Consider the following 27,649-nt stretch of genomic DNA (forward strand, 5'->3'; position numbering starts at 1 on the left):
TTCCTACTCTCCAAAGTAACACTCTGTCAGTACAATTTGTCTGAGTCAAGTGTATCGGCTGGAAGCTGTAAAAAACAACACAATGGCAATTTACCTTACCTTTTTATAGCTAACGTTTGAAAGCAAATGTAAACGGGTGCCAAACACCTCAGATTTGAGCCTCAAGTTGTTACACTGGGAGTCAAAAGTAGTAGTTAATACAAACTGTACTGAACAATATAGCCTTCAGTCAATAAGTCAAAAGATGAACGAAGACCCTGTGTGGCATTAATTACTTGTGTCCTTTAGAATGAAGTGTACCAGGTATTTTACAGTGTGGTGTGTGCAGCTGTCTAACCTGTCTCATGCTTCATGCTTTAATCTCTAACCTCACCAGGGCAAGGCTGGACGGGATGGATACCCGGTAAATTTGATTTGTTATTTATCCTTTCACTCTTCGATTTACCCAATCATGTCTCCATTTTCCTTTTGTTTATTTGCTCTGGATTTATTCCTAATTTTGCTGCATCTTCATCAGCCCTTTTTCTGTCTTTCCACTGTGCTCTTTTCGAAGACATTTTAATTACTCTAATCTTCCTGTTTCCCCCCCTTTTTATGATCCCTTCAGCATTTGCTCCTCTCCAATGATGTATTCTGCCCCATCACTGAGATGTGACTCAAATACATAGAAAGTTGTATTTAAACACAGACATAGACTGCCCCAGAGTGGTAGGATGAAATGAACATCGTTTGATTCCCACAGAAAATGTCAAACCTCACAAATGACTCACTCAATGCTGAAAATAGTGACGTAAAACATATTTGGCGCTTGTGTGAAAATGAGTAAACATGAACAGTGAACAGACCCGTAAACACACAGACAGATTTTGTGAAGATTTCATCTGTAAACATAAGCCGCAGAAGTGTAAACAATGCCAATGAAAATTTGAAACATTCTTCCAAAAATATTAAATGGGATTTAATACTGTTTGAACTACATAACTGAGAACATCCATGGCTTCTGAATACAAACCAGACCACTGTTTAGTAGACTTGTGAATTAACAAAAAGGTAACTGTAAGTACATTTAATTAAATATGTAGCTACTTATACTATACTTAAGTAATTCCTCTTCTTGTTAACCTAAACTTCTTCTCTACAGTTATAGTGTACTTGTACTTAATATTGTTTCTCATTTCAGATAGCTTTAGTAACCCTTTGTACTTTATACTTTGAAGATTATGATTATTTATCACCAAATTAACTTATAAATGATAATGTTAGCTATTCAGCAGTAAATTAATCAGCTCAAATCTACCCACTGCAACATTAAAGTGTATATTAATGCAACAATAAATACAACTAGTAATATATTTGATGACTCTGAAATGCCACTGAAGGCCACTCTGCACAATTAGTACTTTTAGGTCAACTTTGATGCTATGACTATGATATGGCTATAAGAATTGATTTTACAATATTGTTTTGCCTCTTTTACTTGGTTTGAAGTTCTGAAAAACTTATTCCACTGCTTGATTGCCACGAGTGATGCATAACACCAGACCGAGTGTGTTCTCGTCTTATCCTGAGGTACAGCGGCCTCTTGTGGCCAGGTCTGACTACTGGCTTTCTCCTCAGCTTCTTAAGATAAAACCTAAACGGCTCTGTCGCTAATTCATCCTTCATCATCATACTCTCGTCATCTGATGTGTTGCACCCTTGGGCGTCATTCATGTGAACTGCACACACGAAGCCTGCTGTGTACATGTTTAGTGGGACATTCTGCCCCACTTAGCGTAAACCCCCTGCCCTGCTCAGTCTCGTTGCCATGGCGTCCCTCACTAGTTGGCCTAGTGTTGTGGTGCACGGCGTCTTGTTGGTTGTGTCGTTGCGTCTGACTGGGAATTTTGGGAAGTGCATTACCCATGGGGCTCGCTCCCAGTCAGATTCCAAGTCTGCCTGGCACTGCACGGCCCTCCTGACGGGAAATGCCTGCTGATAATTACACACAGGTGGACCGAGCTAGCGAGCAGAGGAGTGTGTACACATTTATGTTTGTTTGCCTGTGACTCCATTCATCTCTATCACTGTCTTCATTAGAAAACTCAAAACTGTGCCAGGCTTGCTGTTTTCAACTTCAAAACATCTGCTTTGTTAGATGTAATGTGTTACTGTAAATCTTGATAATCTGGATAATCCTTCACTGTCTAGTCATCATAATTAAGTCTGTATAGTCGTTACATAAACCTTCTGTTATGATGCGTACATGATGACTAAAGAAGCTGCGTGTATGAAGTTACCGTGAAATAACAGAAGATTAATCATCCTAACAATTAACATGGACAGCACATTACTTCATTTAGCAGCAGAGATGATCACATTTCAAGCACTGAAGCTTAAAAAGGGCCACTCTTCTTATTGGGCAGCAGTGTTTGTGTATCTGTGTCCATATGTGCAGATGTAAGTGAACTCCATCCACCCATAGTTTTTGTAGTTCTCTGTAACAAAGGCCAGCTCTGTGGGAGTGGTCAGAGCGGTGTGTGTGTGTGTGTGTGTGTGTGTGTGTGTGTGTGTGTGTGTGTGTGTGTGTGTGTGTGTGTGTGTGTGTGTGTGTGTGTGTGTGTGTGTGTGTGTGTGTGTGTGTGTGTGTGTGTGTGTGTGTGTGTGTGTGTGTGTGTGTGTGTGTGTGTGTGTGTGTGTGTGTGTGTGGGATCACTTACCAGCAGTTCTCTCCCCCTTATTACAGTTCTTCTGTCAAATTCGAGCGTTTGACCGTTAGCAGGCAGGACTCTTATTCTGTGACCTAAATCGACAGTATGAACGCGTGTAATGATGGAAGTCGACTTTAATTTTACTCCATTACATTTTATAGTCAAAAATATAAGTTACTTAACAGATTCAGATGAATAATGCAACACATAATAAAGTTGTATTAATAAATGTTGCATTTTCTATGTTAAGATAGTCATTTATTGATCCCAGGGGCTATTCAGCAATCCAGCAATATATAAAGTAATTAGGCTTCAATTAGAAACACATTTAACAGCTGTGTCATTGATGTAATGTATACATTAATGCATCAATTGTTTTATTATTATTATTATTGTTATTATATAAGCATTAATATTATATAAATTGCCATTCTAATTCAATTATATTTGGATGCTTGTACTATATATGTTCTGAGTTTTGATTGACTGGTAACAACGTATTTTTTACACTGTATTCCTCTTATTACAATTGCTGAGCACTTGTTATACAAGTTATGTGCAAACACGTGCGCATGTTTGCCAGCGTGTGAGCGGGCATGTGCTTCACTTTATTCTGGTGGCATACACATGTCTTGCAGACGTTAGGTTCATCACACTAATGCATGCAGCAGTCCACTTCCAGTGAAGCATTAGTTATGTGATAAACAAAGTTAATGACCAGCGGCTCAAGCATAACCAATGAAAAGTGTGTGTGCGTGTGTGTGTCTGTTTGTGGGTGCTGATGTATGTTTTTCTCTCCTCATATAACCCCTGTCACTTCCTCCGCTCATAAATCACAGGCGAGGGGTTTCAGAAACGAGTCTTACCGCTGTCAAACAATCAAAGTCAAGCACACTGACACAACAGTGCTGAGGGGTAAACACACACACACACACACACACACACACACACACACACACACACACACACACACCAGTTGATTCTCATTCGTATGTCCAGCCACTAGTTTGTTTATACAAAAGTGCCAGTCTGTGGCAGTGGCCCTCACTCAGCAGAAACAGGCTAAGGCCTCCATTGTTCAGCCTTCCAGGCCGCCGAGCGCAGATTAAAGCCAGACAGTCACTCGACAACATGTCACTGATTTTCTGTCCCAAACACAGAGCACTCTGGTAGGCTTTATTGTTCTCCTTGGTTCTTGATGCAGCCACAATGCTTTTTTCATGTATCGCAAATCATCCTGTAGGAATGGCATAGAGTTTTGTCCCTGTGGCAACATTAAAATAACTTCAAAGGAGGAGGGTGTGAAAAATAATCACAAGAGCATTGGTGGATTATTCCGAGAGAGGAAAAGATAATATCAAAGCAGGGACGTTCAACCAGATAATTGACAGAGTTTTCTCACTCACTGCGTGTACCTTCCTTTTTGTGTGAGACACACTACCAAGTTTGTTTTGGCTGAGATGTCTGCTCTGATGTGCAGACACAAGGTTTCACGCAGCATCCTCAACAATTACACCTTACTGGATAATTAGCAGTCTGCACCGCATGGAGTCCAATAAAGACTGCACAGACACCTCTTGCCTGTTTCATTGGGATTAAGATACACATATGCATGTATGAGCATGCACACACACACTTACACAAACATAGACACAGAGAAATGCCCCCCTGCAGGCCAAGTTATTTTCCATAAATGTGCCTAATTGGTGGGAATGCTGAGTCAAACTTTTTTTTTCAACTGAGGGCCGCTGCAGGGCGGAATGGCAATGCAGACTAGAAATAGACTCAAAGAATACGCACAAACAACGAAAAGGCATTATTTAATTTCCCCCCACAATCATTTGAGGTTTTTGTGGTAAACTCAGGCCCATTTTCTCACTTTTTCTCAAAATGTTTCTCTAGTTTTCTTCTATATTCCATTCTTTTATTCCATTCTTTTATTCTGCGGTCTGATCCATTTCTGGTGAGGGATGAATATATTTTCCTAGTGGCTTTTTTGTTCTGTCTTTTTTCTAAATAAAAATGAATGCTTATTTTCCATCCTTGCAAACTGTTGTTGACTGTATGTATTTTATACACTGTGAGTACACTATAACAAGTCAGCTATACAGTAAGAAAGCACAAAATAGATTAAGGGCCACAAATCAAAATCCAATTTCCCTTGGCTTCTGTGTTCCTTACACTTAATCCAATCCATAAAAGCTACCAGCCCATTTTTGGTGAAATTAAGTTAGACTCATATATTTTAGAGTCAGCCTTTTTAATTTTGTCACCAGTAGAAAGTACTGTAAAGTTTGTGATTGAACTATTGCTCCAGCTGGCTTTAGTAATTCTGGGTCTTATTTTGTTCCATATTGGATAGGTTAGTAGGTCACAGAGGCTAAAGTATCTAATATCGCTGGTGTTTGCAAGCTGTCGGCTTCCAGATATTAGGTAAATGCTTTTATCATTTCTTGTTGTAAACTAAACCCTTTGTCCCACACACAAAGGAAAAGAAACTCACAACTTTGGTCCCGACTGTTCACAGGCTACTGTGTGTCTTATTAACAGCCATAAATTTGTCGGTTTTGGCTCTGGTTCAGACTCCACAGCCGATGACCTCACAATGTGCACCTTGTCTACTCATCCTTACGTGTCTTGCCCTGATAAACGCTGCCAGATGCAGAGCGATCACTGCGTAGTGTGTACACACATGTATCTCCAGAGAAAACAACACAGATAGCAGATTACAGTGACATTTGCAGGCTCATTAATCATTATCATGGTAAAATAATTGCAGAATGATCGCTGTTAGTTTCTCCACCCCATCTCTGCCAACTACTGCTATTTTTAGGGGCTTTCAATAATAAATCCTCAATGTGTTTTTTCCTGTACTATTTATAACTCTCTTTTATTTAGACTAAATACTTGTGTTATTAAAGAGACCCGTTGTTTTACAGAGGGGCAGCAAATAATGATATAAACTATGAAGGGGGGCTGCTCCAATGATTCCCTCCTTCCTGCTTCTACTTTTCCCTCCCTCCTTATGTGCCACTGTCCATCCATCAACGCTGGCTGTGACGACACTGTGGTTGTTTTTTCTACAGGACCTCAGGGCAGAAAGCACCGACAGGCCTGGTAAATCAGAGACATGAAGAGAAAAACCCAACCTAAGGAAGTCATCCAAGGCCAGAGATGGCAATAGTAAATGATGACTTCCAGTCTGAAGAGGCACCAGGGACCTGTTGCATAAACAAAGAGTAGTCTTGGCCTTAGACGGTCAGGTTAGACTAGTCCGATTTAGCCTGTCTGTTGCATAAATATTAAGACTTAGTTTATTTAAGGGGGAAAGGAAGGTAGCCACGAGCTCCACCTGGCTTTGCCTTAGATAAGAGCTTTGTTGCAAACAACCGTCAGAACCGTTAGCTAACTATTTTTGACTTTGAGACTTATTTCAACATTTCATTCATTACTTTTGGCTTTTTGTATTCCCAACATACTAATCGGTTCTAAAGACCGTTGGATTCATGTTGCCTTTTCTGTTATTTTTCTCCCAATTAATAATTGGTTATATTTTCCTTAAACTACTAGATAACAGAATATTTTCTGAATGCTATTCCTTAATAGACAAGGGTTGATTTACTTCCACTAAGTATTGCCATTGCATCCGCCAATTATTTCTGTTTTTGTGAAATATATCCCACATAATGCTCTGTGTGACAGGCTTTTTAAAACCAGGCCTATCGTTATGTATCTGGCCAGTACTGTGAGACTCAAGGGACCCAGCAATAACTGTTAGCGTAACTTCAAGTGCTGTCATTAAGCAGGAGGTCAACACTAGCCTTTACTACATATATCCCATTTAAGTGTTTTTGGAAAAGTTTATCTGGGTGTTCCTTTAAGTTTTGAAAGGTATCTAAAGGTTTCTGCCTTTGAACTGAGACATGATTTGCAGAGGAGGTTCAATGACTGCTCGGCTTCTTTGGTGAGGTAAACAAAATGGACTACTCCAGCTGCTGTTTGCAGCCCTTGGGTGAGGCTGGACTGGGACTTTAAACGTATTATACCGCCTGCTGGATTATCTCATCACCACAAACACACAGAGACACAGGATATGTGCGGGTGTGTGGAAGTTTAATACAGCTGGAGTGAATCCACCGAGGGTCTCTCATGTTGGACACCGCACTCTAAATCTTAGAATAATTATAAATCAACTGGAAACGTCTTAATATTTGAGTCTCATGTGTGCACTTAAACATGGACACACACCCAGTTAAATGGGGCAGGATATACATAAAGCATTTGTATAAAAAGTTCTTAATTTTCCTGCTTCTTCATCCAATCATAGCAGCTGTTTCTCTCTCTTGTTTACAAGCATGCTTTTTACTGTCCTCTCTGCAAACCTTTTTCTTGCCAAATTCACTTGACTGTTTTTCCCATGTTAAGATCACTTGCATTGTTTTTTCTAAAAAATACGGACACAAGTTTCAAACATTATTTCAATACTTGTATTGTTGGTTTATGATATTTTATAGCGGGGTGATCGTTTTGTCAGTGGATCTTAACAAACAATGTCTAAATCATATTTTTTTATTCACAGCAGACTTAAAGTAGATATTTTGAAGCCATTCATCAAAGGAGTAGTTTGGCATTTTTGGGGGGGAAATATGCTTAACTTCCATTTTAAGATTTAGAGTACACTGATAGCAGTCTCATGTCTGTTCGTAAATATGAAGTTGGAGACGAGAATCTTAGCTTACCTTACAAAGAAAATGGCTAGCCTGGCTCTGTCAGGCTTAATATAAATCTGTCTTTAAGCACCTCTCAAGTTGACTTTTTAACACACTAATTCACACACTAGAAAAACTCAAATGTATTAAAAGAAAAGTATGGTTTTATATGTGTAAGGTTCCATTACTAATGACAGTAAATAGATTAAACGTAAGCTCACCTTTTCTTGGCTCTAGCTCATAAGTGCACTATAACCAGTTTTCCAAAAATGGCAAACTATTCATTTTAAAGATTTTGTTTTGCTATTTTTGTTCTTTTGCCATAATGTTTGTCTTTCATTCAACAGGGTCCTCTTGGCTTGGATGGAAAACCAGTGAGTATTCCCAAAATCAAATGTGTGAAATATGCTTTAGGGGCTGGCAATAGTTGTATTTTAACTCTCTTTTCTTATCGTTTCAGGGATTTCCAGGTCCTAAGGGAAGCCAGGTACACCATCTCACACCTGTTGTCCTGTTTTTAATAATACATATCAATTACACTGAAGCAATTCCTTGTCAAAGATGTTCTGAACATACAGGTGGGTCATTGGCCTGTGATAAAGTAAGACAGGGCATGCTTTGCTAAACCAGCACCTGTCTTACTTCATCAATCATTGTTTACTGTTCCTTCGGGAATGCTGCATTTGAGTGAAAAAACTCTGATAGCCGTCTTCTTTCCTGTTCCACCTCTTAAGTCATCCCAGGGTTCACAGCCACGGGGGACTCATGGCTCAACTGAACCGAGCGCTGAAATCCCCTTTGCACTTCACCTTTGAGTCTCATCCATCAGCCCGCCGCACCCCCAGACACACCTAGCTGTAGCGAGGAAACAGGCCTAGCACAGACAATAGTTCACACACCATTGGGAAAAGTGAGAGAGAGAATAAAGTTTACAACCTCTACAGGGGCTCTTTAAAAAGTCATTATTGTACCCTCTCTACCCCCCGTCTCTGGTCGCTGTGCCCACGTGAAGGACAAGTCATCTGCTGTAAACTCCTCACAGCATAATGAGAGCTGTTTGAATAGCCCCTCTCTAAACACTGTTAAGTTGTTGTTTCCTGCAAAAGGAGACCTCAAGCTGGGTCTTTCCTTTAAAAGGACAAGCTCAATCACAGAGCCTCTGTAAAACCCCAGCAGGTGTGACACAGACCTCAGGACCAGAGTGGCCTCAGTACTTAAGAGATGTACTGTAGGGGGGAGATGAAAATAAGAGAATAAAGGATAAAAGCAATTTGATTATTACACACCTACAGGACAAGAAGTGGGTTATTTGTCACTTCCAACTCCTCCATCTCTCCTCTCTCTGAACAGAAGGAAAGAGCAGAGCATGCAGGAGATAAGCTGCAGCCTGTCATCATGTGGCCAGTCACATTAACAAAATGCTTATCCTCTGCACCAGGCCCCCCTCTTCAGTACTCCTAAACACGATAACTGCTCCAGTTCAGACAAAATGTCTGCCAGACAGAGAAGACGTGAGGAAAGGGGGAACAAATCAGAAAAGGGATTCTTCACGCTAGATTGCATAGCAGATTTAGAGGCTGAATAGAAGCAGACGGAGTGTGTGAAATACAGTATTGAGTGAGTGACAAGAATAGACAGTTTAGAGAACAAAGACGTGAAGAGGGGTGATAGGGTTGTAAGATCTGCTCACTGCTGTCACTTTAAGAGAGACATTGGCAAAGGCCTGCAGACTGGGTTTTTAGTTAACGTTTGTGATATGCGAGATTGAGCAGTCTCCATGGCACGGCTGCATTAAGGGGTATTACTGCCTTTCCTTCGCATTTGATTTAATGTTTCCTGGTAGCACCCAGTTTAAGACAAACGGTTTTATGAGATATGTTTCTGATATGAACTGATTTATCTTGACCAACTGTCTCCAATTATCTTCTCCTTCTTACAGGGACCAGCCGGACCCAAGGGAGAAAAGGTATGCTTCCACAACCTTGCTAGACAAGTCAATGCATGGATGTATTTCTCTTTCACAGGCGGAGAGCTTCAGAAAGAATCACACACACGTACAAACACCTGACAGGTGTTCTCTGCATCGCCCTCCCACGTTAACGCTTTCACTGCACGTCCATCAAAGAATCCATAGCTTACATTTAGTTATGTCGAAGCTCGTATGTCTCCACACATTCTCCCGTCAAAGAGCACTACACAGGTTTATAGGCCTTCCATAGTGCTCGATGATAGCCAGATGTTTTGCTGCTCTGTGAACCTCTGCCCAGCCTGAGATGTGAGCGACCGTAATAGCTGAAAAAGCTGGCAGAGGAGGCTCATGGTTGTGGTCATTTGTGTACACACCGATGGGTAACTTTGCACGTGTAAGTTTTTGCACTCAAGCTAAAATGGTCCAGATAAGCACAACCACAATAACAGCAACAGTATCTGTCAGAGAAGGATTCAGTCTGATGAGCGTGTAATTGACGGGTGATGATTAGGTTTGGATAATTGGCTCATTTCATCTAACCATGCTAGACCTGTGATGAGATCATGAAAAGAAAATATCCCACTTCTACTTTCATAGCGTCCTGTCAAATGATCTCAATTGTGGCCTATCAAATGGTTCATACCGTAAATGTCGACTTCCTGAGATGGCTTGGGTACATATGACCTTGGAGTCTTTTCATGTCCGTACACAAGTCTTATGTTTTAAGCCTGTCTGTCACAGCTTCTCTATGGTAGAAGCGTTTTACATGCCTCCTCCCGTGTGCATATGCAGTGGTAACTGACAATTATTATTTTTCCTGTTTTTCTCACAGGGTGACCAAGGAGACGTTGGGCCAAGGGTATGTCTCTTTTTCAGTTTTTTTGCCAGAGAATGTAAACAATTTTTATGAGTATTTAGAAGATATCCGTTCATTCCGGCTCAGCTGGCTGAAAAGACCTTTCCTGTTTTGTTCCTCAGACGATCTTTGCAAATTAAAACGGAGCTTCAATTACTGGAAATTATCCGTACAGTTTTTTGTTTTCAGTCATACACTATCTCCTTTTCTGATTTCCACTGCCTCTTTTGGGGTCATTCGACATGTACAGTGTACAATGTCATTTTAAGGATTTCAATTTATTTAGAAAATTGAAAAAGAAAAAACTGAAAACTGGGAAAGTTAAAGTTTCTTTCTTTTCTGTTTTCCTTTACATCTTGTTTTTAAAAGAACTAAATGTAGCAAGAACTTACACAATACCCTTTTCTGAATATATCAAAAGCCATTTCTTTTTAGGAGAAATACACAATTTCACATCTTGCCGAGATTAAGATGGAAGATTGATAAACTGTACCTACCTCAACCCACGGAACATGTGCAGCTTTTAGGAGAAGGCTCGAGATTCAAACCCGCACCAGACAGAGTAACGGACCATGACAAATTGGAAATCAAAGAAGTTTAAATTATATTTGTGAAACTACTTATCATTTACTTGTTATCACACTAGGGATAAATTGTGCTTGTTCAAACAGACATGAAAACATTTGAAAGAGAACATTTCTGATCACAAGTTTTGTTCCACCCACATAACATTTAACACTCAAGGCGTTCAAGAATTCAAAAGAAAAGTGTTGCTTGCCCAGCAACAACATAGTCCGGCTCCTATGATGAGGTTTGAGTGGCCCACATCACCAAAGCCAGAGATGAAAAATGATGATATTAAAAAACGATGGAAATACTTAAATGTCACCATCAAAACCCAATGGTTGGAGCGGTGAGCCAAAGCTGCCATCTAGTCTCTAGCAAACTATGTTTTTTTATATTACTAAGTAACCTTGCTCTGCATCTGGTCCGTGTTATCGGTGTTGTCTTTTCAAGTGATATCATTCTGGACAATATGAGATCTGTGTAATTATCTCCGATTTCATTCAGTGTGGTTTTAAAATAAGCTCCCTGTTCTTTACATGGTAAGCGGCTTGGATTCTTTTAAGGTTTTTTTTCCAAAATGTTATGTGTAGAATATACATGCAAAATAAATGTCGGTACTGAGGTCATTCCTGCATAATTTGGGGTTTATACTCAAGATCAAAAACCTTTTCATTTTCCTGTAGGAATACGCATTTTTTTATGTACTTGAGGGTTTTGGATTGTTGTGTAAATGCAAATAATTATTTAATTTCAAGATGTATATCGAGCTCACTTTCACTTTGTATTAAGCCAGATATATTTTGATGTATACTGTATGTTTAGATACACCCAGCAAGTGATGAAGAAAGCAGAAAGGTATACATCTTTTAACTGACGTGGCCAAACAAAAAATAATAATAATCATGAGCCTACGTTTCTAAAGTGCTATATCTACCTATACTATGAGCCAGTATTTTCAAATTAGCGGTGGTTTTCTTATGAGGACAAAAACTCTCACTGTGAGCCACTTACACGGTCAAAATACTTGCATGTTATATTTTTATAGAAATTACAAGTGTTCCTCCTATAAGGCCTTTGGCCAATTCCTGATGGTCTTTAGATTACTTGAAACATATCTCACTATCACAACCAACAACGTTTAGAATAAATCAGAAATCTTCTCCGAGTTGGAGCCTGACAATATTGACATAACAGTGTGTCTTGTGAGTATTGCATTGATGAATGAATGGCTATTGTTTTACAGCAGGGCACAAATTGAGTGTAAATTTGACAGAGCTGCCCAGTGGAACATTATTCATGATGCGGATCAGAAACATTGCAGGAATTGCTGATTTCCATCGAGGCGTACGCTGTGTGATTTCCCATCGTATCCTCTAATAGTTTGTGCAAGAATTAAATATTTTTGGCATTCTGCATTACAAACTTCTTCCAAATGGAAAATATTACATTTGGACAAGGCTTCTGGAGCTTGGATATCCTTGGATAAGTCTGCAGCTGGAAAACCTCAGAGTATTGCTTAGAGACACAGAATTTGTTCAAAACAAACCCTGCAGCTCCTAAAACTACTGTATTTATGAATGAGGTTTGGCACTGGAGTACGTTTTCATAGATATGGCTAGATACTGTAGGTTAGCAAATGAAAAACTGTTGGTTGCTGAATCTTTAATACATGAATTTCTGAAGGACTACGAATCAAAGCCCACTGATGTTGAGCAGATAAACGGTGCTGGGAGTACATCCTCAATATGTATGCCCATTCGTCAACTTGCCCCCATCTCAACATTGGACGCTGATTCACCTCTGAACCCTACCAAAGAATTAGAAAAAATGCGTGAAAACAGGAAATGGCAATGAATCTCTGTCAATGTGACTTCCTGTCAATCCATCATTTTTAGTTCATTTGTCAGGCTGATTCTGGTCCCAGATCAGATTAGAAACACAGGATAAACCGGGGTTATGAAGCACAATCATAAGTCACAGAATGACCAATGTGTGGAGCATATTTCACCGGAACAACCTTTTATGGAATGGCATAAAGGTGGTAGCCATAACCAACCTCCATACTGTCACATGCATATGCAAGATATTGTTAATGCATGTTTAGGTTCGTCTTGCGGCTGTTTTGAAAGACAAGCCAAAATAGGAGTTTGATCCCCAGCCAAGGGCCTTCTCTTTTCTCCACAGAAACAGCTACAAAAAGGCCATGGTTAGACAGGGCTCCAAGGTTGAATGGCTGTTTGTCTTAGTATCATCTTGAAGTCTGATGAGAACATGGTAAATGGAAAACCCACTGTGAAACAGCCTATTCTCTTATAAGATGTCTAAGAAGCATTGTGTATGTGGTCTCTATGGTGGGAACGGTGTGAATGAGTGAATGTGACAGTGGGGAGAGAGGAGTGTATAGGCAAGGGGTGGAAGAGGAGGGGTCTGCGGTGTTGGAAAAACCTCAGCTATCCAACGCCGACCAGGGCCTGTTAACAGAAACCTCATGAGCAGGGTAGCATCTCTGAGTGTTCTCTCCCTACTTTCCCCCTGTTGTTCTCCCTCTCTCCTATCTTAGATCTTCTCTCCATCCATCCCTCCTTGTGTTTTCAGAGGGAACCACCTCTGTTATGTTTGGTCACAAAGAGAAGGATGGGTGAAAATTAAATAGAAAACACCCACAATTAAATATACTGTATGTTTGATGGACAGTTTCAAGATATTTTTTCTGAGAAGTTTTAATTTTTTTATTTTTTATGAAACGTTTGTTTCATTTACAGACAATATGTTTTTTTCCTTCATAAAGGTATACTGTATCCATCTTGTTAGGAGGTTATTTAAACTTTTGGCCCTTTTCAACCACACTGCTTTGCCCAGTAAGTTGCTCACCTTTCTCACTTCCTCTCTTCAGGGTCCTCCTAACTACAGCCCATATGCAGGTCTGCACAGTAATCAGATTCTCACTGTCAAGGTTTGTTCTTCAGAGCTTATTGTTTCGTAGTCCTCCCTGCAGTCACCTGTCAGGCTGCTGATCTGTAACTTTCCCTTCAGATGGAGGAGCAAGACACTCCTCTTGAGCTTTTTCTTACAGCTCTCATCTGTTTTTCCTGCAGCAGATGACTCCTTCCTTATCTGCAACCTCTTAATAACTATTGGTTTGGGATATTAACTCACTTTTTCTTTTTCTTCTCCCTTACTTTTGTCCTCAAACACGCCCGTGTCCTCTCCTCTCTTTTTTCTCTCTTGCTGTGTTTCTACTTGCTGTCCTGGCTTCTATACTCTTCCATCTCAGATGGCCTTCTCCAGATATGACCATGGCTTTATCTCTGGAGATCAGTCCGGTAGCTTTCAGAGACGCTTTCTGAAGGTAGACCAAAACTAAGGCATGTGTTTACTTTTAACACTTTAACCCATTTTTTCTTATGCATGTTATAATCAGCTTTGCAGCTCCTATCTTCAATACTTTCCCACTCGTGTTTAATTTCTTTGATTTGATGTTCAATATTTCTCAAGTGTATGGGAGTTGCTTTTGTTAAAGCAAACCATAATGCACCGCATGTCTGCAGAGGGGAGATGGTGCACTATGTGACTTTAGAGAAAACACTGAGCCTACATCCCCTTTAGTGTTGAGCAAGAATATTAGGGTTAACAGGGGGTTTTTTTGGCATAAGTACTCAGTTAGATGTTAATCCAGTGATAAAAATGTCTTTAGGAGTTGACAGACATTTTTTATGTTCTTAAGCAGGAAATAAACAGATGATGTTGTATTCAGTCGGGAATTTTTCAGCATGGGTGTGTTTTATTTTGTCTGACTCACCGTGTAAAAAACATATAAACCAACCTTGTGCCTCTTGCAAAACCTCAGATAGACATGTTGAGCGTCTAGCAGATGCAAAACAAAGTATTTTCTTCACAATTTGGAGGGAACAAAAAGAATGAATGTTGGACTTAGCTGAACAACAAATTATGTTGCTCCCTTCCCAGTGGATGAGTAAATAACCATCTGTTTGCATACTACTTCAAACTCAAAAGTAAGTTATATTGTAATGACAGCTAGTTTCTGCCAGCCAATGTGTTAACAATTCGTTTGCTTTAGACTACAGTCAATCAAAGAAATAGAACTAATATTAAAATTAAGTTTTGCTTTTTCATGGTCCTCATTTTTAAATTTTCACATCAGGGTGACCAAGGCCAGGCTGGCGCCGCTGGTCCTCCTGGTCCTCCAGGTCCCCCCGGTCCCAGAGGACCCCCTGGTAACACAGGCAAGGATGGTCCACGTGGCCCTGCTGGCGAGTCGGTAAGAGCTTCACCTCAAGCACCACAAGGGCCAACTGTACATCTACTAAACACAACAATGCACACACACAAACACACACTCTTCTGTCATTCTCCTCCTCCACCATTATTCTTTTTATTTTTCTTCATCCTCTAACTTACGCCACAAAGAATGAAGCCACGTAAAGCACCTCAGTAGTCATCCTGACCTGGTAGGTTTCAACCGCAGGGTGGGACAGTTTGCAGATGTGTGTGTGTATTCTGTGTGTAAATGCGTTTTATAAACATGTATTATACAGTCTGTGGTATGAAGGGGTAAAGGGTATATGCACTAAATTGCAGTGATCCTATATTCTCATTCTTCCGGGTTTGCCAGTGTGCTGTGGCTTACCTAAAATATCCCAGAATAGCAACTGTATGCCTGGCCTCATCTGTTTTCTGTAAGAAAGCAACCACAAAGTCCTCCAACACACCCCCAATTCTCCCACCCTCCTACCACGACTGTGTCGCTGTGCATCCCTGAAACAGATACGGCCCTGCGGCAGCGAGTTCATGGTCAGTTTGCTGGCCTCACCAAACAATAGTTGTGCTGCTCGCCCGAGGCAGTTTATGTTTCTCAAAATTAACTTTCTGCATTCCAGAGCTTAGTTTGTATGCAGCGTCAGCTTAGATCTGTGGTTGTAAGATGGAAAAAAAGAAATAGAGGCTAAAGGGTTATTGTTGTTAAACCAAATGAAGGAATGAATGCTCTGGTACAGTCAACTGGCACAGGACAGCAAAGGGATTCAAATGAGAAAATGTCGGTCACAATGTGGATGAGTTGGGAGCTTACACAGAACTGACAAAATAGAATGGCAGCACAGCAGAAAAATATTACTAAAAGCAGAAAAGGTCGAAGTGAGGGGAACCGTTCTATAACTTTGATTAAAGGCAATTCTAAACCAATAACGGCCAAATAAAGCAGGGTGGCGCTAAAAGAAGCTCCATGTTGTGTGCAGATGTGTGAGTTGGCTGAACAGGAGATGGTTAGTGTGGGTGTCAGTGTGGGTGTAATTGAACCCTTAGCATTTGTATGTAGTGGAAAGGAAAAGTTGCAGCTAGTCTCTGTCTGATGGGGGGGTTTTTTAAACTGCTGAAATGGTAAATATCATGTGCTTTACTTCAACACATCTTAATTCAAGCTATCATTTCAAGTAAATGTATTATTTTGAAATGTATCTGAAATCCATACTCTTCTTCATCCATACTCTACTGCACTGAAGATAAAAGAAGTGCTAAAAATGATTTGCAAAGATGAGTTGTTTCCTGCTGCTGTTGAAGACAGATCAAAAGATGTGGAGGGTTAAAAAAGAGGTTGAAAAGCTTCTGGAGCAACTGAGGATGGAAACCGAAAAAGGAAGACAGAGCAGTAGATGGGATCAGGATGACAGTGTGTATGTGCTGGCAGAGAGAAGGAGGAATACAAACATGCTGGTTCACATCTAAATAGTTTTGTACATTATTGTAAAATATGAGTGGAACGCTTATACAGTGTAATTTATATCATGCATTTAATGCAGTTCACTAAGAGAAAGTAAATACTTACTAGAAAAAATAAGTGTGTGAGAGTAAAAGAGCTGCTATGGATGACTTCTTGACAGATGTTGGACACGCACGTCCACCTGGCCCGCTCAAAGCCGTGATAGCTCAGTTTACCTAAGTAAGCCAAATCACTGATGGACAGATGCCAGAAAGAGGACCTGCAATACTCTATTCCAGTTTGTGTTGGGAGGAGGGAGGGGTTTAATCAGTCATCATACTCTGAGAACTGTCCAGCGCTCCAGTGCAGGGTAATTATTGAAAAATAAAACAATACACTTAAAATATTTGGCTGTAAATGATCATTGCTATTGAAAAAACGACATGTAAATCTCAATAACTCTTATGACTTGAACAACAGAATTTGAATAGACTTGACATATAGAGGGTGACACATAGGAAAAGCAACAGTGTCTTGATAATTTGGGTTCTCTCGGTTGCTGTTTTGATGATGGTGGTTAAGAGCGCTGTCAAACACCTCAGTCTAAATCTCCCAGGTGTTAAATTAGATTGGGATCTGATGGCTATAGCATATGTAACCACTCATTGAGCCTTCGTGCCCTGAGGAAGCATCTGTATCTTGTTTCTCCTTTGACGCCCGTCTGTGTTTACTCTGGCTCAGAAAAAGTGCTTTCAAGACTGGAGTCCATGGAATGCTCATCTTATTAAACACTGACATCTAGAGGCCCAAGTTGTTTGATTCTTTAAAGGAGATTTAACTGCAGCCCAGATCAAGGCTGTGGGGAAATTGTGTTTTTTGTTTGAAAAGTTCCTAACTGAGCCAGGCGACCTGTAAGTTTCGAAATGGCACCCATAATAACTTCTGTTCAAATTCTGTAAATGCTTTTTAAGTGTGCTTTAGTGCTTCATTTCTTATCTCTGCTAGCATAGAGTAAACTTGAATTTCCTTACGAAAGAAATGTCAATACATCTCCTGACAAATAATTACGTCAGCCTATAAAGTATGTAGTTGTGTTCTCTATTCTAAAGTAGCAAAAGAGAAGAGTGGGGAAGTTATCTTTTCCTCAGTCTGTATGAATTCCGTCACATCTTTCCTTGACCTCATGACAGTTTATATAAAAGTACGTCATTTTTTGACCCCACCCTATAACATTTCTCTTTTGTCATGCTCAGGGGTTTCCAGGTCGTGATGGTGTTGAGGTGAGTGTAGTTCAAATCCACTTCCGATTGTTTTTATCATTACTTTATAATATAGGTCTGCGTTGATTATTTATCTTTCTCTGGATAATTATTGTAACTAAATATATGTCTGCTTCAGGGGCAACAAGGAACGCCTGGGAAGCCGGTACGATCATTAAAATATGTCTGACCTTTTCTCAACCTTATAGCATTTTTCATAAGTACCATGAAAGCAAATGTTTGTAATTTTGACATTTATTTATTCCTTTGGCAGGGAGAAGATGGTGAGCCCGGGTATCCAGGACCAAAGGGTCCTCCAGGAGCGAAGGTAAAGAAAAGTATTACTCATCCATTATTTGACCTTGCATGCTGATGTATTTGTCTTCTCATGCATTGGCATTAAATAATCTGTGTGAAAACAGGGAGAGGCAGGTACGGGAGAAAAAGGAGAAAGAGGCATGGATGGACTTCCAGGATTTAAGGTAAAAAACTGAATTGCATTTGAGCAATACACACATAAAAAAATGTGTACTCTTCTTACTCATAACAATATCTATTCACTGTTAAGTGTGTATTGTCTGAAAGATTTTTACAAAACAATGCCGTATGTGTGATCCAACAGGGAGACAAAGGGGAAATAGGAGAGCAAGGACCACAGGGATCGATGGTATGTGTATTAGCCCTCTCAAATCCTTCTGTTACCAGGACTTGATCAACATCCTTTGTTTATGTTTATCCCATTCATTTTTCTCTGTATATTCCATAGGGTTATCCTGGTGAAAAAGGCGAAGCAGGCTCGTCAGACATCATCGACTTCAATGGGAAGCTTCTAGATGCTTTCCAGGTGAGTGACATTGAAGCGGCAGTGAGACCAGATTTATAGTGTAAAACATCAGGCATTTATCACTGAGGCTCAACTAAAGCATCAGGGAAAACTTAAACAGGCCCAGAAATGGAAGTGTAGAAAGATTTTTTTCTTTTAACTCCAAAACTGAATATCTTGCCATTTCTTCTTGACAGGCCATCAACACCATCAGTGTTTCGGTAAACTGCTGTTGTTTCTGCATGGTTTTACTCGAGTGATCAATAACTAACAACTGTAATGATGCATAGACTTGCATTGGATCACCCCCTGTGTGCCTTTGCACCTTATCCCACCTGCTTCAGGGGATTGGTGTTTGTTTGATGATGATCTACCCAGAGCTACATACTTTAATTGAATGTCACTCTAGAGAGCCACATATCACAGAGTGTCCCTGGTTAGTCTTCCAGGCTCTTTTGTTTATTAATTTGGGATAAATCACACAGCCCCAGCAAATATAATACAGCTGTGCTTTTTTATCAGATAACACAAAGCCTAAAGAAGCATGCTTAATCATGCAGATAATGAACAGCCTTTGTTACATTGTGCTGAGTGTGTTTCCTCCCTATGTATCCAGAGTGCCTCACAAGAAACATTGCTTTTACTCCCTGAAGGGCAGCATGGTGTTTTTTATCTGTACGAGTGCACAAGGGTAACACATTGAAAATACCCCTTAAAGACACCACAGTCTCAGTTTCACATCCCTTGGTAGAGTCAAGACACTTTGACTCTACCATGTACCATGCTACATGCTAATAAGAGATGACAATCTCTGCAATATCTCTGATGGAACTGATCTGGAATGGGCTCCTGCATGCAACACTGCAGACAGCAGCTTCAGATAGTCATAAAGAAGTTAGGGAAAACTTGAACCTGAGATTTAATCAGAAGGTTCTTGCCAATGTGGATCCTTTGGCACCAAATAACACGCAAGGTCTCCTCTGGAGTTATAACCATGAAACGGGGAATGTTCATTGGCCACCCAGCATGTGTTATGATCCATTCACTTGTTTGTGTGAAAAACCGAATTTGTTTAATCTGTGGGGAAATTTAAGGGCATGGTGAATTTGGTTAAAAACCGTGCTGTAATTGGTTTCTTATTTACTGTAATTCATCTTATTTGTATAATTATTTGCATGAGAAGCCTTACTTTCTATTGATGGAATATCTCGAATAAATAGTTGTTTGTAAACATCTATTTGTTTCCATGGCTTAAAACAAACAAAAAGTTTGAAATTGAAAAAGGGCACGAACCAGCATGTACACATCCGGGAGGCAACATGGGTTCCTTTTTTTATGACTTCAAGATGGCCATGGACTTCAGAAGGAGAGGTTACAAGTGTAAAATTGTGGATGAAGAGATTGAGGAGCGTAATTTAAGACCTTTCACTCAACCAGCATGGAATACCTCTATTGCATTGTTACATAAAGGCATGTGACCAATTACTGTCTCCTCCTCTAACAGTCTTATCCTGCATCAAATCAATCAACAGAATAGAAAATGATGCCAGACCACTGTGTACCACAACCACATTCAGTACAATCTTTGTAAGATAAAATGACTTCAAGTTGGCTGTGAACAGCAAACAGAGTGAACGAGAGAAAGAAATCATCAGCTTTGTTTACTGTCTGCATTGTGAAATCCATTAGCCTTGATGTATTTTTTTGTGTTGGCCCAAGTGCAAGCCTTATTGTGAAGTTTTGTAAGTTCTCAGTGTTTTCACCATTGTGATAAACAGAGTAAACATTGTATAAACAACATGTCTATTGACTGTTTGAGGACTTAAGCAGCTATAATAAGTACTTTTATTTACAACGGATTGCCTGACTACTTGGATGTGAAAGAGGTCATTCTTAGTGATGAAAACAATGGAGAAGGATCTCTGCAGTTCCCCTCAGCCCTCTGGAGCTTTACAGCAAGTTTCAGATTTCTGAATTTGCTTTCTTACTCGTGAAGGAATGCTAATGGTGCTCCATAGCACCTGGATGTTTAAATAAGTAACTGTTTGTGAACCAGTTTACCCTGTTAAAGGTGGTGATTTTGTATTGTTACTTTACACTGCCCTCAAGTGGTGAAAACATTATTGCAGGAGTAGGATTGACAGAACATATCATTATAAAGTTTATCCAGGTATATTTATCACTTGCTCAATTTACTTATTTTTGCAGGGCCCACCTGGACCACCTGGACCCCCAGGCACAACAGGGGAAAAGGTAAAGGGCTCTATCATCCGAACAGTTAGCTTCAACTAGCCATTTGTTTTGCCAAATAAAAATGTATTTGGATGTTGTGTTAAAGCCAGTCATATTATCCTAAGTGAATATCTCTTTTTGTCATCTTCCAGGGTGAGCTTGGTTTACCTGGGCCAGCAGGATTTGATGGACAGAAGGTGTGTGGAAATTTGACACAGGCTAAGAAAGTTTCTATTTTCATTGTTTATGTCTTTTATAGAGACACACATTTATTTTCTTATTCTTTGCCTTCAGGGACTTAAAGGTGACATAGGTGAGGAGGGACCAGCTGGCCACAGAGGAGAGAAGGGGGAGATGGGTCTCTCTGGTCCTTCTGTAAGTAATGAGAGTAAACAGGTTTCTCTGATACACAAACAGTGAAAAACACATAAACAGCTATAAGTTAATGTTTTTCTTTGTTGTTTAGGGTATGGACGGACAAAAAGGAGAGAAGGGTGACTGCAGGATGGAGGACAACCTGGTTAGTGAAACACACATGCAATAAAGCTTTCAATCGCCTGTGTCTTATTGTCAGTTCAACACATAAGGGTCCACAAATTAAGGACTGGACCAGTTCTCAACCGTTTGTCATTCAAATCTCCCTTGAAACATGCCGATGAACACATTCCGAAAGAAAAAAGAAAGTAAACATCCACTGTGAATATGTGTTTTATGATACTGAAAAAAAATACATTATGAACCCTAATGTTTGTCATTACCTGAATGCCGTAGTAGCATTCAAATGAAACAGGATGTGCCTATTTATAACCTCAATGTAGATTTTTGAATGTATCTTCCTTTTTCTAATCTCTGAATCTTCTTATTTCCATGGGGCTCAGGTTCAGATGATTTCACAGCCAGGCCCACCTGGCCCTCCAGGGATTCCCGGGGCCCCTGGATCCATGGTGAGTACTAGTTATTACTCCCCAGTTAAAAGGGTTTAATGACAAGTTTGTTGTTTGCACCTGTAGCTGTTAAACTGACAATACACTATGTTTTTCAGGGGTTGCATGGTATGCCCGGTCCTAAGGTAAGACTGCTATAACCTACATCTACAGTAGTGAGAGGTGGAGGCTTTGAAATTGTGTTTGGTACTCAGTGTTGCTGTGTTTCTCATGCAGGGTGAGCCTGGATACGGGATGAAGGGAGAGAAGGGGGATTATGGTGGTCCTGGACCCAGAGTAAGAGATACATTTTAATCAAAATAAAATTGAATATACATGGACATGATATGGTGATAATAATTGTCTTTAACTGCAGGGATTAGATGGACCCCCGGGCCTAACTGGGTCTGCTGGGTTAGTGGGTCTTCCAGGTGCAAAGGGAGAAAAAGTAAGCACCCAATCACCTCCAATGTGTTTACTAAATATTTGAACTGCCTGTCATTAAACTTACATGATGATTAAATGTGTGGATGTGTGTTCAAAGGGCAGACCAGGAGAGCCTGGACTAGATGTGAGTTCTTCTTCTGGTATTTCTATCTTGACTTTTTCAATTGACTTTAAAGAGTGTCAGGTGATCAGCTGCCTTCTGACCTGTTTGTGCTTCTTGGTCCAGGGTTTCCCAGGTCTGATGGGAGATAAAGGTGATCGAGGGGAAAGAGGAGACAAGGTGCGTACAGAAAAAAGAACACAACATTCATTTTCTTCATCAAAACACAATGAATTCAATATTTTGATATCTCATTATTTTTCTCTGCACAGGGTGACAGGGGATCAGTGGGAAAGAGAGGACTAAAGGGCCAGAAGGGAGAGCAGGGTCCTCCAGGCCTGGATCAGCCTTGTCCTGTGGTATGTCACCTTACATTTATACACACACGCACACACACACACACACACACACACACACACACACACACACACACACACACACACACACACACACACACACACACACACACACACACACACACACACACACTGTAATACTCCACATATGAATTAATTAATTCACTCAACTTTTCTCTCACCTTTCACAGTATTTCCCATTTCTATTCTCTCAGCACTGTTTCTGTCCCTTTCGATGTGTTTCTCTGAGTTTCCTCCTCAATGCTGTGAATGTGTGACTGGCTCTTGCTGACAGGGTTGTGGTGAGACTAAAGGTGTGCTCGAGGAGGCAGGGCTTTCTCCCCCTCCACCTCCTCCTACTCCTCCTTCTGGCCCTGAGGCCCCCTGTCCTGTGGTACAGTAACTCTGCCTCCTTTTCTCCTCTTTTGCATCACTATGTATGCATCCACTGTTGCTTTTTTCTGTTAAGCACTTTGTTTCCTGTCTTTTTATCTGTCAAACTCTGTTATACATGTCTATACTAGATATTTCTATTCTATCTTTTTGATCGGAAATTGTGCATTTGATTTGTGAAATGAAGAAATGGAAGATGCTAGGTTACCATAACCAAACATTATTTTAACTGGCCAAAGAACGCAGGTGTACTTTTTAGCTTTCTAATGTTAAGTTAGATTTTGAGAACCTATACCACTTTCAAAGCCAGCTGATAAATTATTAGGCTGCAGCTATTTAGCTAAGTGAATAAATACTGGCAACAGGACAAATCAACTAGCCTTGCTCTGTCCAAAATTAAAAAATGTGCCTGCCAGCACCTCAAATCTTTAATTAGCATGTTATAATGTCTTTGCTTCTGTTTGTACAGTTTTTTATTGTTACAAATTTGACAACAAACTAAAAACAAAAAGTTCTCATGTTTAAGTGCTAGTTTGGCTGTCTTTATGCTAATCTTGGCTAACCAGCTGCTGGTTGTAAGCTTGTATTTAAAAGACATCTAAATATCTTTTGCTTAGAATCCTCCACCGTTGTTTAATTTTAATCAGTTTGCTGAAATGGAGTTCACACATTAGACAATATTACAATTGTCTCTGATATTACAGAGACTGCAGGTCTGTAAAGTGTGTTAAAGAAGGCATCACGTGATTTTTCTTGCCTGGTAAAATTCCCCTGCTGTTCTCTCTGCAGGGACAGGACGGGCTGCCCATACCAGGCTGCTGGCATAAGGTGAGTGTTGAGAGATCTAACCTTTCTTTTAAGCATAATGTTTACTAAGTAGTTAAAAGAAGTAATTAATAAATGGTTTGCTTTGTATCATGAGACACCAGCTGGCATAGTCAGGGAATAGTTTAAGGATAACAATGTAGAACAACCACAAAAAAATATTACTCATAGATTGTCAGAATGAAATTCATTGCTTGACTCTGATTTGATACAGGGGCATTTTGTAAGTATAGAGCATGAGTGCTTTAAATTAATAATTATGCGTGTGTTTTTATTTGATATTCTACTAATAATCAATCTTCACTATTCTTCTTTTGCAGTGATGACTAACCAGCAGCATGGAATCTGTACATATTGATATGGTATATATTGCAATTACAACAACAACCCGCTCCCTTTTTTCTTTTTTTTTTCTTTTTTTTTGTAAAACATTTCATATAATATATTGAGATTTTTTAAACAAGGACATTTTTGAGTCTACAGTATTATGAAAACTATTTTTAACCTCTAGAGGTCCAGCGCTGAGAATGCAGCTATAGTTTTGACGAGAAGAAACTGAACTGGCAGTCGGACTCTTACTTTGAAGGACAGTCCAGAAGACAGAGTTGAAGTGCCTTGACAGTCTAGTGGCCTTACTAACAAAGCCTGACTTGCTGCCTGATTGTAATCATGAACGCTGTACAGTGTGTGCACTCACCCACTCTCACGGATGTTTGGATGGATGGACAGATCTCTTTGGGAGTGGCAGATATGGGTCAGTACTCTCCTCTCTCTGTTTTCAAAAAAGGAGGAAATGGCGAAACAGAAGCTCAAACGCAAGCGTCTCTCTCAGCCCTGAAGGGGTGCGGGGCCTGGTGGAGAAAGGACACAGACAGGCAGAGAGCACACAAGGGGCACACTGACCTTCATGAAGCAGAGTGATGCCTCAGTGTCATCTTGAACACTCAGATCCTCTGATACGGAAAGTCTCCAGGAGGGGACGACAGAGAAACCTGCATTTCCACATTTATCCTGAGAAGTAAAAGCACACCTGCGGCTGATGATGTTGCACAATAGCTTCAAAACCAGTCAAAGTTACTTGGGAGTCACTGACGTCAATGGCACATACGGAAGGATTTACTGCACAGATACATTGAACAAGTCTTGGTGATTTATTGTATGGCTTTAAGGTTTCCACTTATTAAATGCATTATCATAGCAAGACAGAGTGTTGTTTGGCATCCTGATAGCTTGTATAACTTGTGATCCCTCATTGAAACCTCCAACGACAGTAAATACATTTTCATTTGCAATAAGCAGTCTTTAATGATCTTTCCATTTGAACAGGCCACATGGCTTACACCTTTTTGTGTGGTGTTTTGTTTTGTTTTATTTTATTATATTCTTACCTTTTTTTGTCCAGTTACATTTTGCATTCCTGTCGGTGCCATTAAAAAAACAATGTAACTTCAAGGCCAGATTTGAAGGAACCATTAACAGTATTGTTGATAAATCAGTGTTTCAGTTACTTTGATAAATGATTGCCAATCAAATTATTCTTCTTAATAATTTTCTGTGTAACTGATTCATTTTGACTGATTATTATCATTTAATCACTGATGGAGACATGTTTAATTACTTTTGCCAGTTTGACCTGGACAACAGTGTATGTTCTTGCTGCTGACTTTAATGTGTGTTGTTTGTTTGATATTTTTGAATCAATGTAAGTCATTTGAACTGAAGGACTAACAGACCTTGAGGAATTTTAATCAAATGTATTCGCCACCATTGTTATTTGTAATTATTCATTTTATTTAGCAGTACTTCTTAAGACAACGGTTTATAACTGTCAGGTATACAGAATTTTGTGTGTTTTTTATTTCATTTATCACAAAAAGTGTGACTTTTAATGGTGTGTCTTGGTCTTTGTGATACATTTTTCTCAGATGGAATACTTCCTTGGTGTTTAAGTACTTTAATGTACCAATATAAAGCTTCATATCAACACACATATCCAGTTACACATTGATCTTTGCTTAAAGGAATGTTGAACATATGAAAGATAAATTGTACTTGGGTTGATTAATGTACCATTCCCAAATATTAGGCTACATGTATACAGGAAAGTTATTACATGGAATCATTATTTGGTTCTGTTTACCAGGACATATACATATAAACGGAAACTTGTGTTTATGTTTTTAGTGGAAATCTGTATTTTCTGTATTGATTTTAGTTGTACTTTTAATAATATGAATGGCATTCAGATATACAGCCCTGGAAAAAATTAAGAGATCACTCTAAATTTTTCTTAAATCTCAATCTCTACATGAATGGCAGCCATTCCAGTGTCTGTTGAATTCCAACACAGATAAATGTTGTCAGTAGTTTATAACAAAAAAGTTTTGACTCAAAGACAAACCTATAAATAGCAAAACCAGAGAAACTGATAATGCTGAAGTGGTCTCTTAATTTTTTCCAGAGCTGTATATAGGTATATATATTGTGGTTGAGCACTATGAAATATAGCAATCATTTACAACATAAATATTTGAATATGAATAATCAGAATGTTTTCGTGGTTTAATACATCTATTCACAAACAACATGCAGTACATCCTGCTAAACATTGCTAATTCCAATACACAACCACATTGTAGTGCATGTTCTTTGACATTAAACGTTGACTTTATTTTTGAAAAGATTCCCTTGCAGTATGCCACAAAAAAATTCATTACCAACAACACACAAGGCAATTTCCTTATCAGTGGGATCTTTTAACTTTAAAAGGGTTCTTTAGAAGGATAATTACATCACATATTTAACCTATGCTGCAGCAGTCATTTATTAAGGTTAAAGGTATTCTAGAAATCCTTTCTTTAAGTGTGTACATGAGTTGCATATTATTAAGCTAAAATAGAAATCTTGACATCTACAAAATGTTTTGGAATTTGTATTGAAAGCACAGTATTTCAACTGTAGACCACACAGTTCTCAGCATTATTTCACTGGAAGCTGAATGATTTCTGTCACTTAACATTGTAATATGTTTTTATTTCTTACGCAGAATCTATCAGTTTCAGTTTTAAGGCTTAATGGAGTCATTAAATGGCACAGTGTCAGAATACAGTTAGGTGTTTTAGCGAGTCATATATCACAGTAATAACTTGACTGTGAGAATGTTTTTTGGTGGTGTATTTGGTTGTAAAAGAATTAAGCTATTTTTGTAATTACTTGTTCAAAAATGTATAACATCAAATCTGGTCCCTTAAACATGTAGACTGAAGGTAAATCTCCAGTTGTATGATGTTTCTTCCAATAAAACATAATCATGGAAAATTATTCTGTTTCATTCTTTTAGGATTAATACATCTTTTAGGTGTTTCTCCGACGTTACTCCATATTACATGTATAACAATTTTGATTACATAACACACAGGCACAGACTTTTTTAGATTAGTAAACACAGGACTTTATCATCCAGACCGAAATTGCCAGAACTCAACTCCTGTAAGTTAAAGATATGTATGGCCTTTAAAACATATCTATACAAGGATACAAATTACCCTAATAATCCAATACAACGATAATGAAAAGTATATATCATTATCTGAAGGTTTCCTCACATCCTCAGACTCTTGCCAGATTATAATTGACAGGGAAAACAGAGCAACAATTCTTAAAGTTAAACAATCTTTTCAAATACACTTTTTCAAACCCGCTATATAAATACAGACCAACTGTAAGGGTGATCAGATGTTTTGCAAGAATTTGGCCACGAACCAAATACATTGCAATTTTGACC

At 39.3% G+C, this 27,649-nt stretch overlaps 1 protein-coding gene across 1 annotated transcript in view; it reads left to right on the forward strand.

The window, feature by feature from the left end:
• Positions 1–27,186, forward strand: part of col23a1a (collagen type XXIII alpha 1 chain a) — a 106,932-nt gene extending 79,746 nt beyond the window's left edge. The window contains exons 5-31 of the mRNA XM_063877278.1: positions 377–403; positions 7,747–7,773; positions 7,860–7,886; positions 9,339–9,365; positions 10,201–10,227; positions 13,685–13,744; positions 14,954–15,070; positions 17,761–17,787; positions 17,906–17,932; positions 18,041–18,094; positions 18,189–18,248; positions 18,389–18,433; positions 18,533–18,610; positions 20,798–20,842; positions 20,974–21,018; positions 21,116–21,196; positions 21,288–21,341; positions 21,700–21,765; positions 21,864–21,890; positions 21,982–22,041; positions 22,121–22,192; positions 22,289–22,315; positions 22,418–22,471; positions 22,564–22,650; positions 22,943–23,041; positions 23,830–23,868; positions 24,653–27,186. Of these exons, the coding sequence (XP_063733348.1) occupies positions 377–403; positions 7,747–7,773; positions 7,860–7,886; positions 9,339–9,365; positions 10,201–10,227; positions 13,685–13,744; positions 14,954–15,070; positions 17,761–17,787; positions 17,906–17,932; positions 18,041–18,094; positions 18,189–18,248; positions 18,389–18,433; positions 18,533–18,610; positions 20,798–20,842; positions 20,974–21,018; positions 21,116–21,196; positions 21,288–21,341; positions 21,700–21,765; positions 21,864–21,890; positions 21,982–22,041; positions 22,121–22,192; positions 22,289–22,315; positions 22,418–22,471; positions 22,564–22,650; positions 22,943–23,041; positions 23,830–23,868; positions 24,653–24,703 (1,410 nt within the window). The 3' untranslated portion in view covers positions 24,704–27,186. The remainder of the gene's footprint in view (positions 1–376; positions 404–7,746; positions 7,774–7,859; positions 7,887–9,338; positions 9,366–10,200; positions 10,228–13,684; positions 13,745–14,953; positions 15,071–17,760; positions 17,788–17,905; positions 17,933–18,040; positions 18,095–18,188; positions 18,249–18,388; positions 18,434–18,532; positions 18,611–20,797; positions 20,843–20,973; positions 21,019–21,115; positions 21,197–21,287; positions 21,342–21,699; positions 21,766–21,863; positions 21,891–21,981; positions 22,042–22,120; positions 22,193–22,288; positions 22,316–22,417; positions 22,472–22,563; positions 22,651–22,942; positions 23,042–23,829; positions 23,869–24,652) is intronic.
• Positions 27,187–27,649: the final 463 nt, after the last annotated feature.

The sequence above is a fragment of the Eleginops maclovinus genome, chromosome 23, assembly GCF_036324505.1.
Source record: "Eleginops maclovinus isolate JMC-PN-2008 ecotype Puerto Natales chromosome 23, JC_Emac_rtc_rv5, whole genome shotgun sequence".
NCBI lineage: Eukaryota > Metazoa > Chordata > Actinopteri > Perciformes > Eleginopidae > Eleginops > Eleginops maclovinus.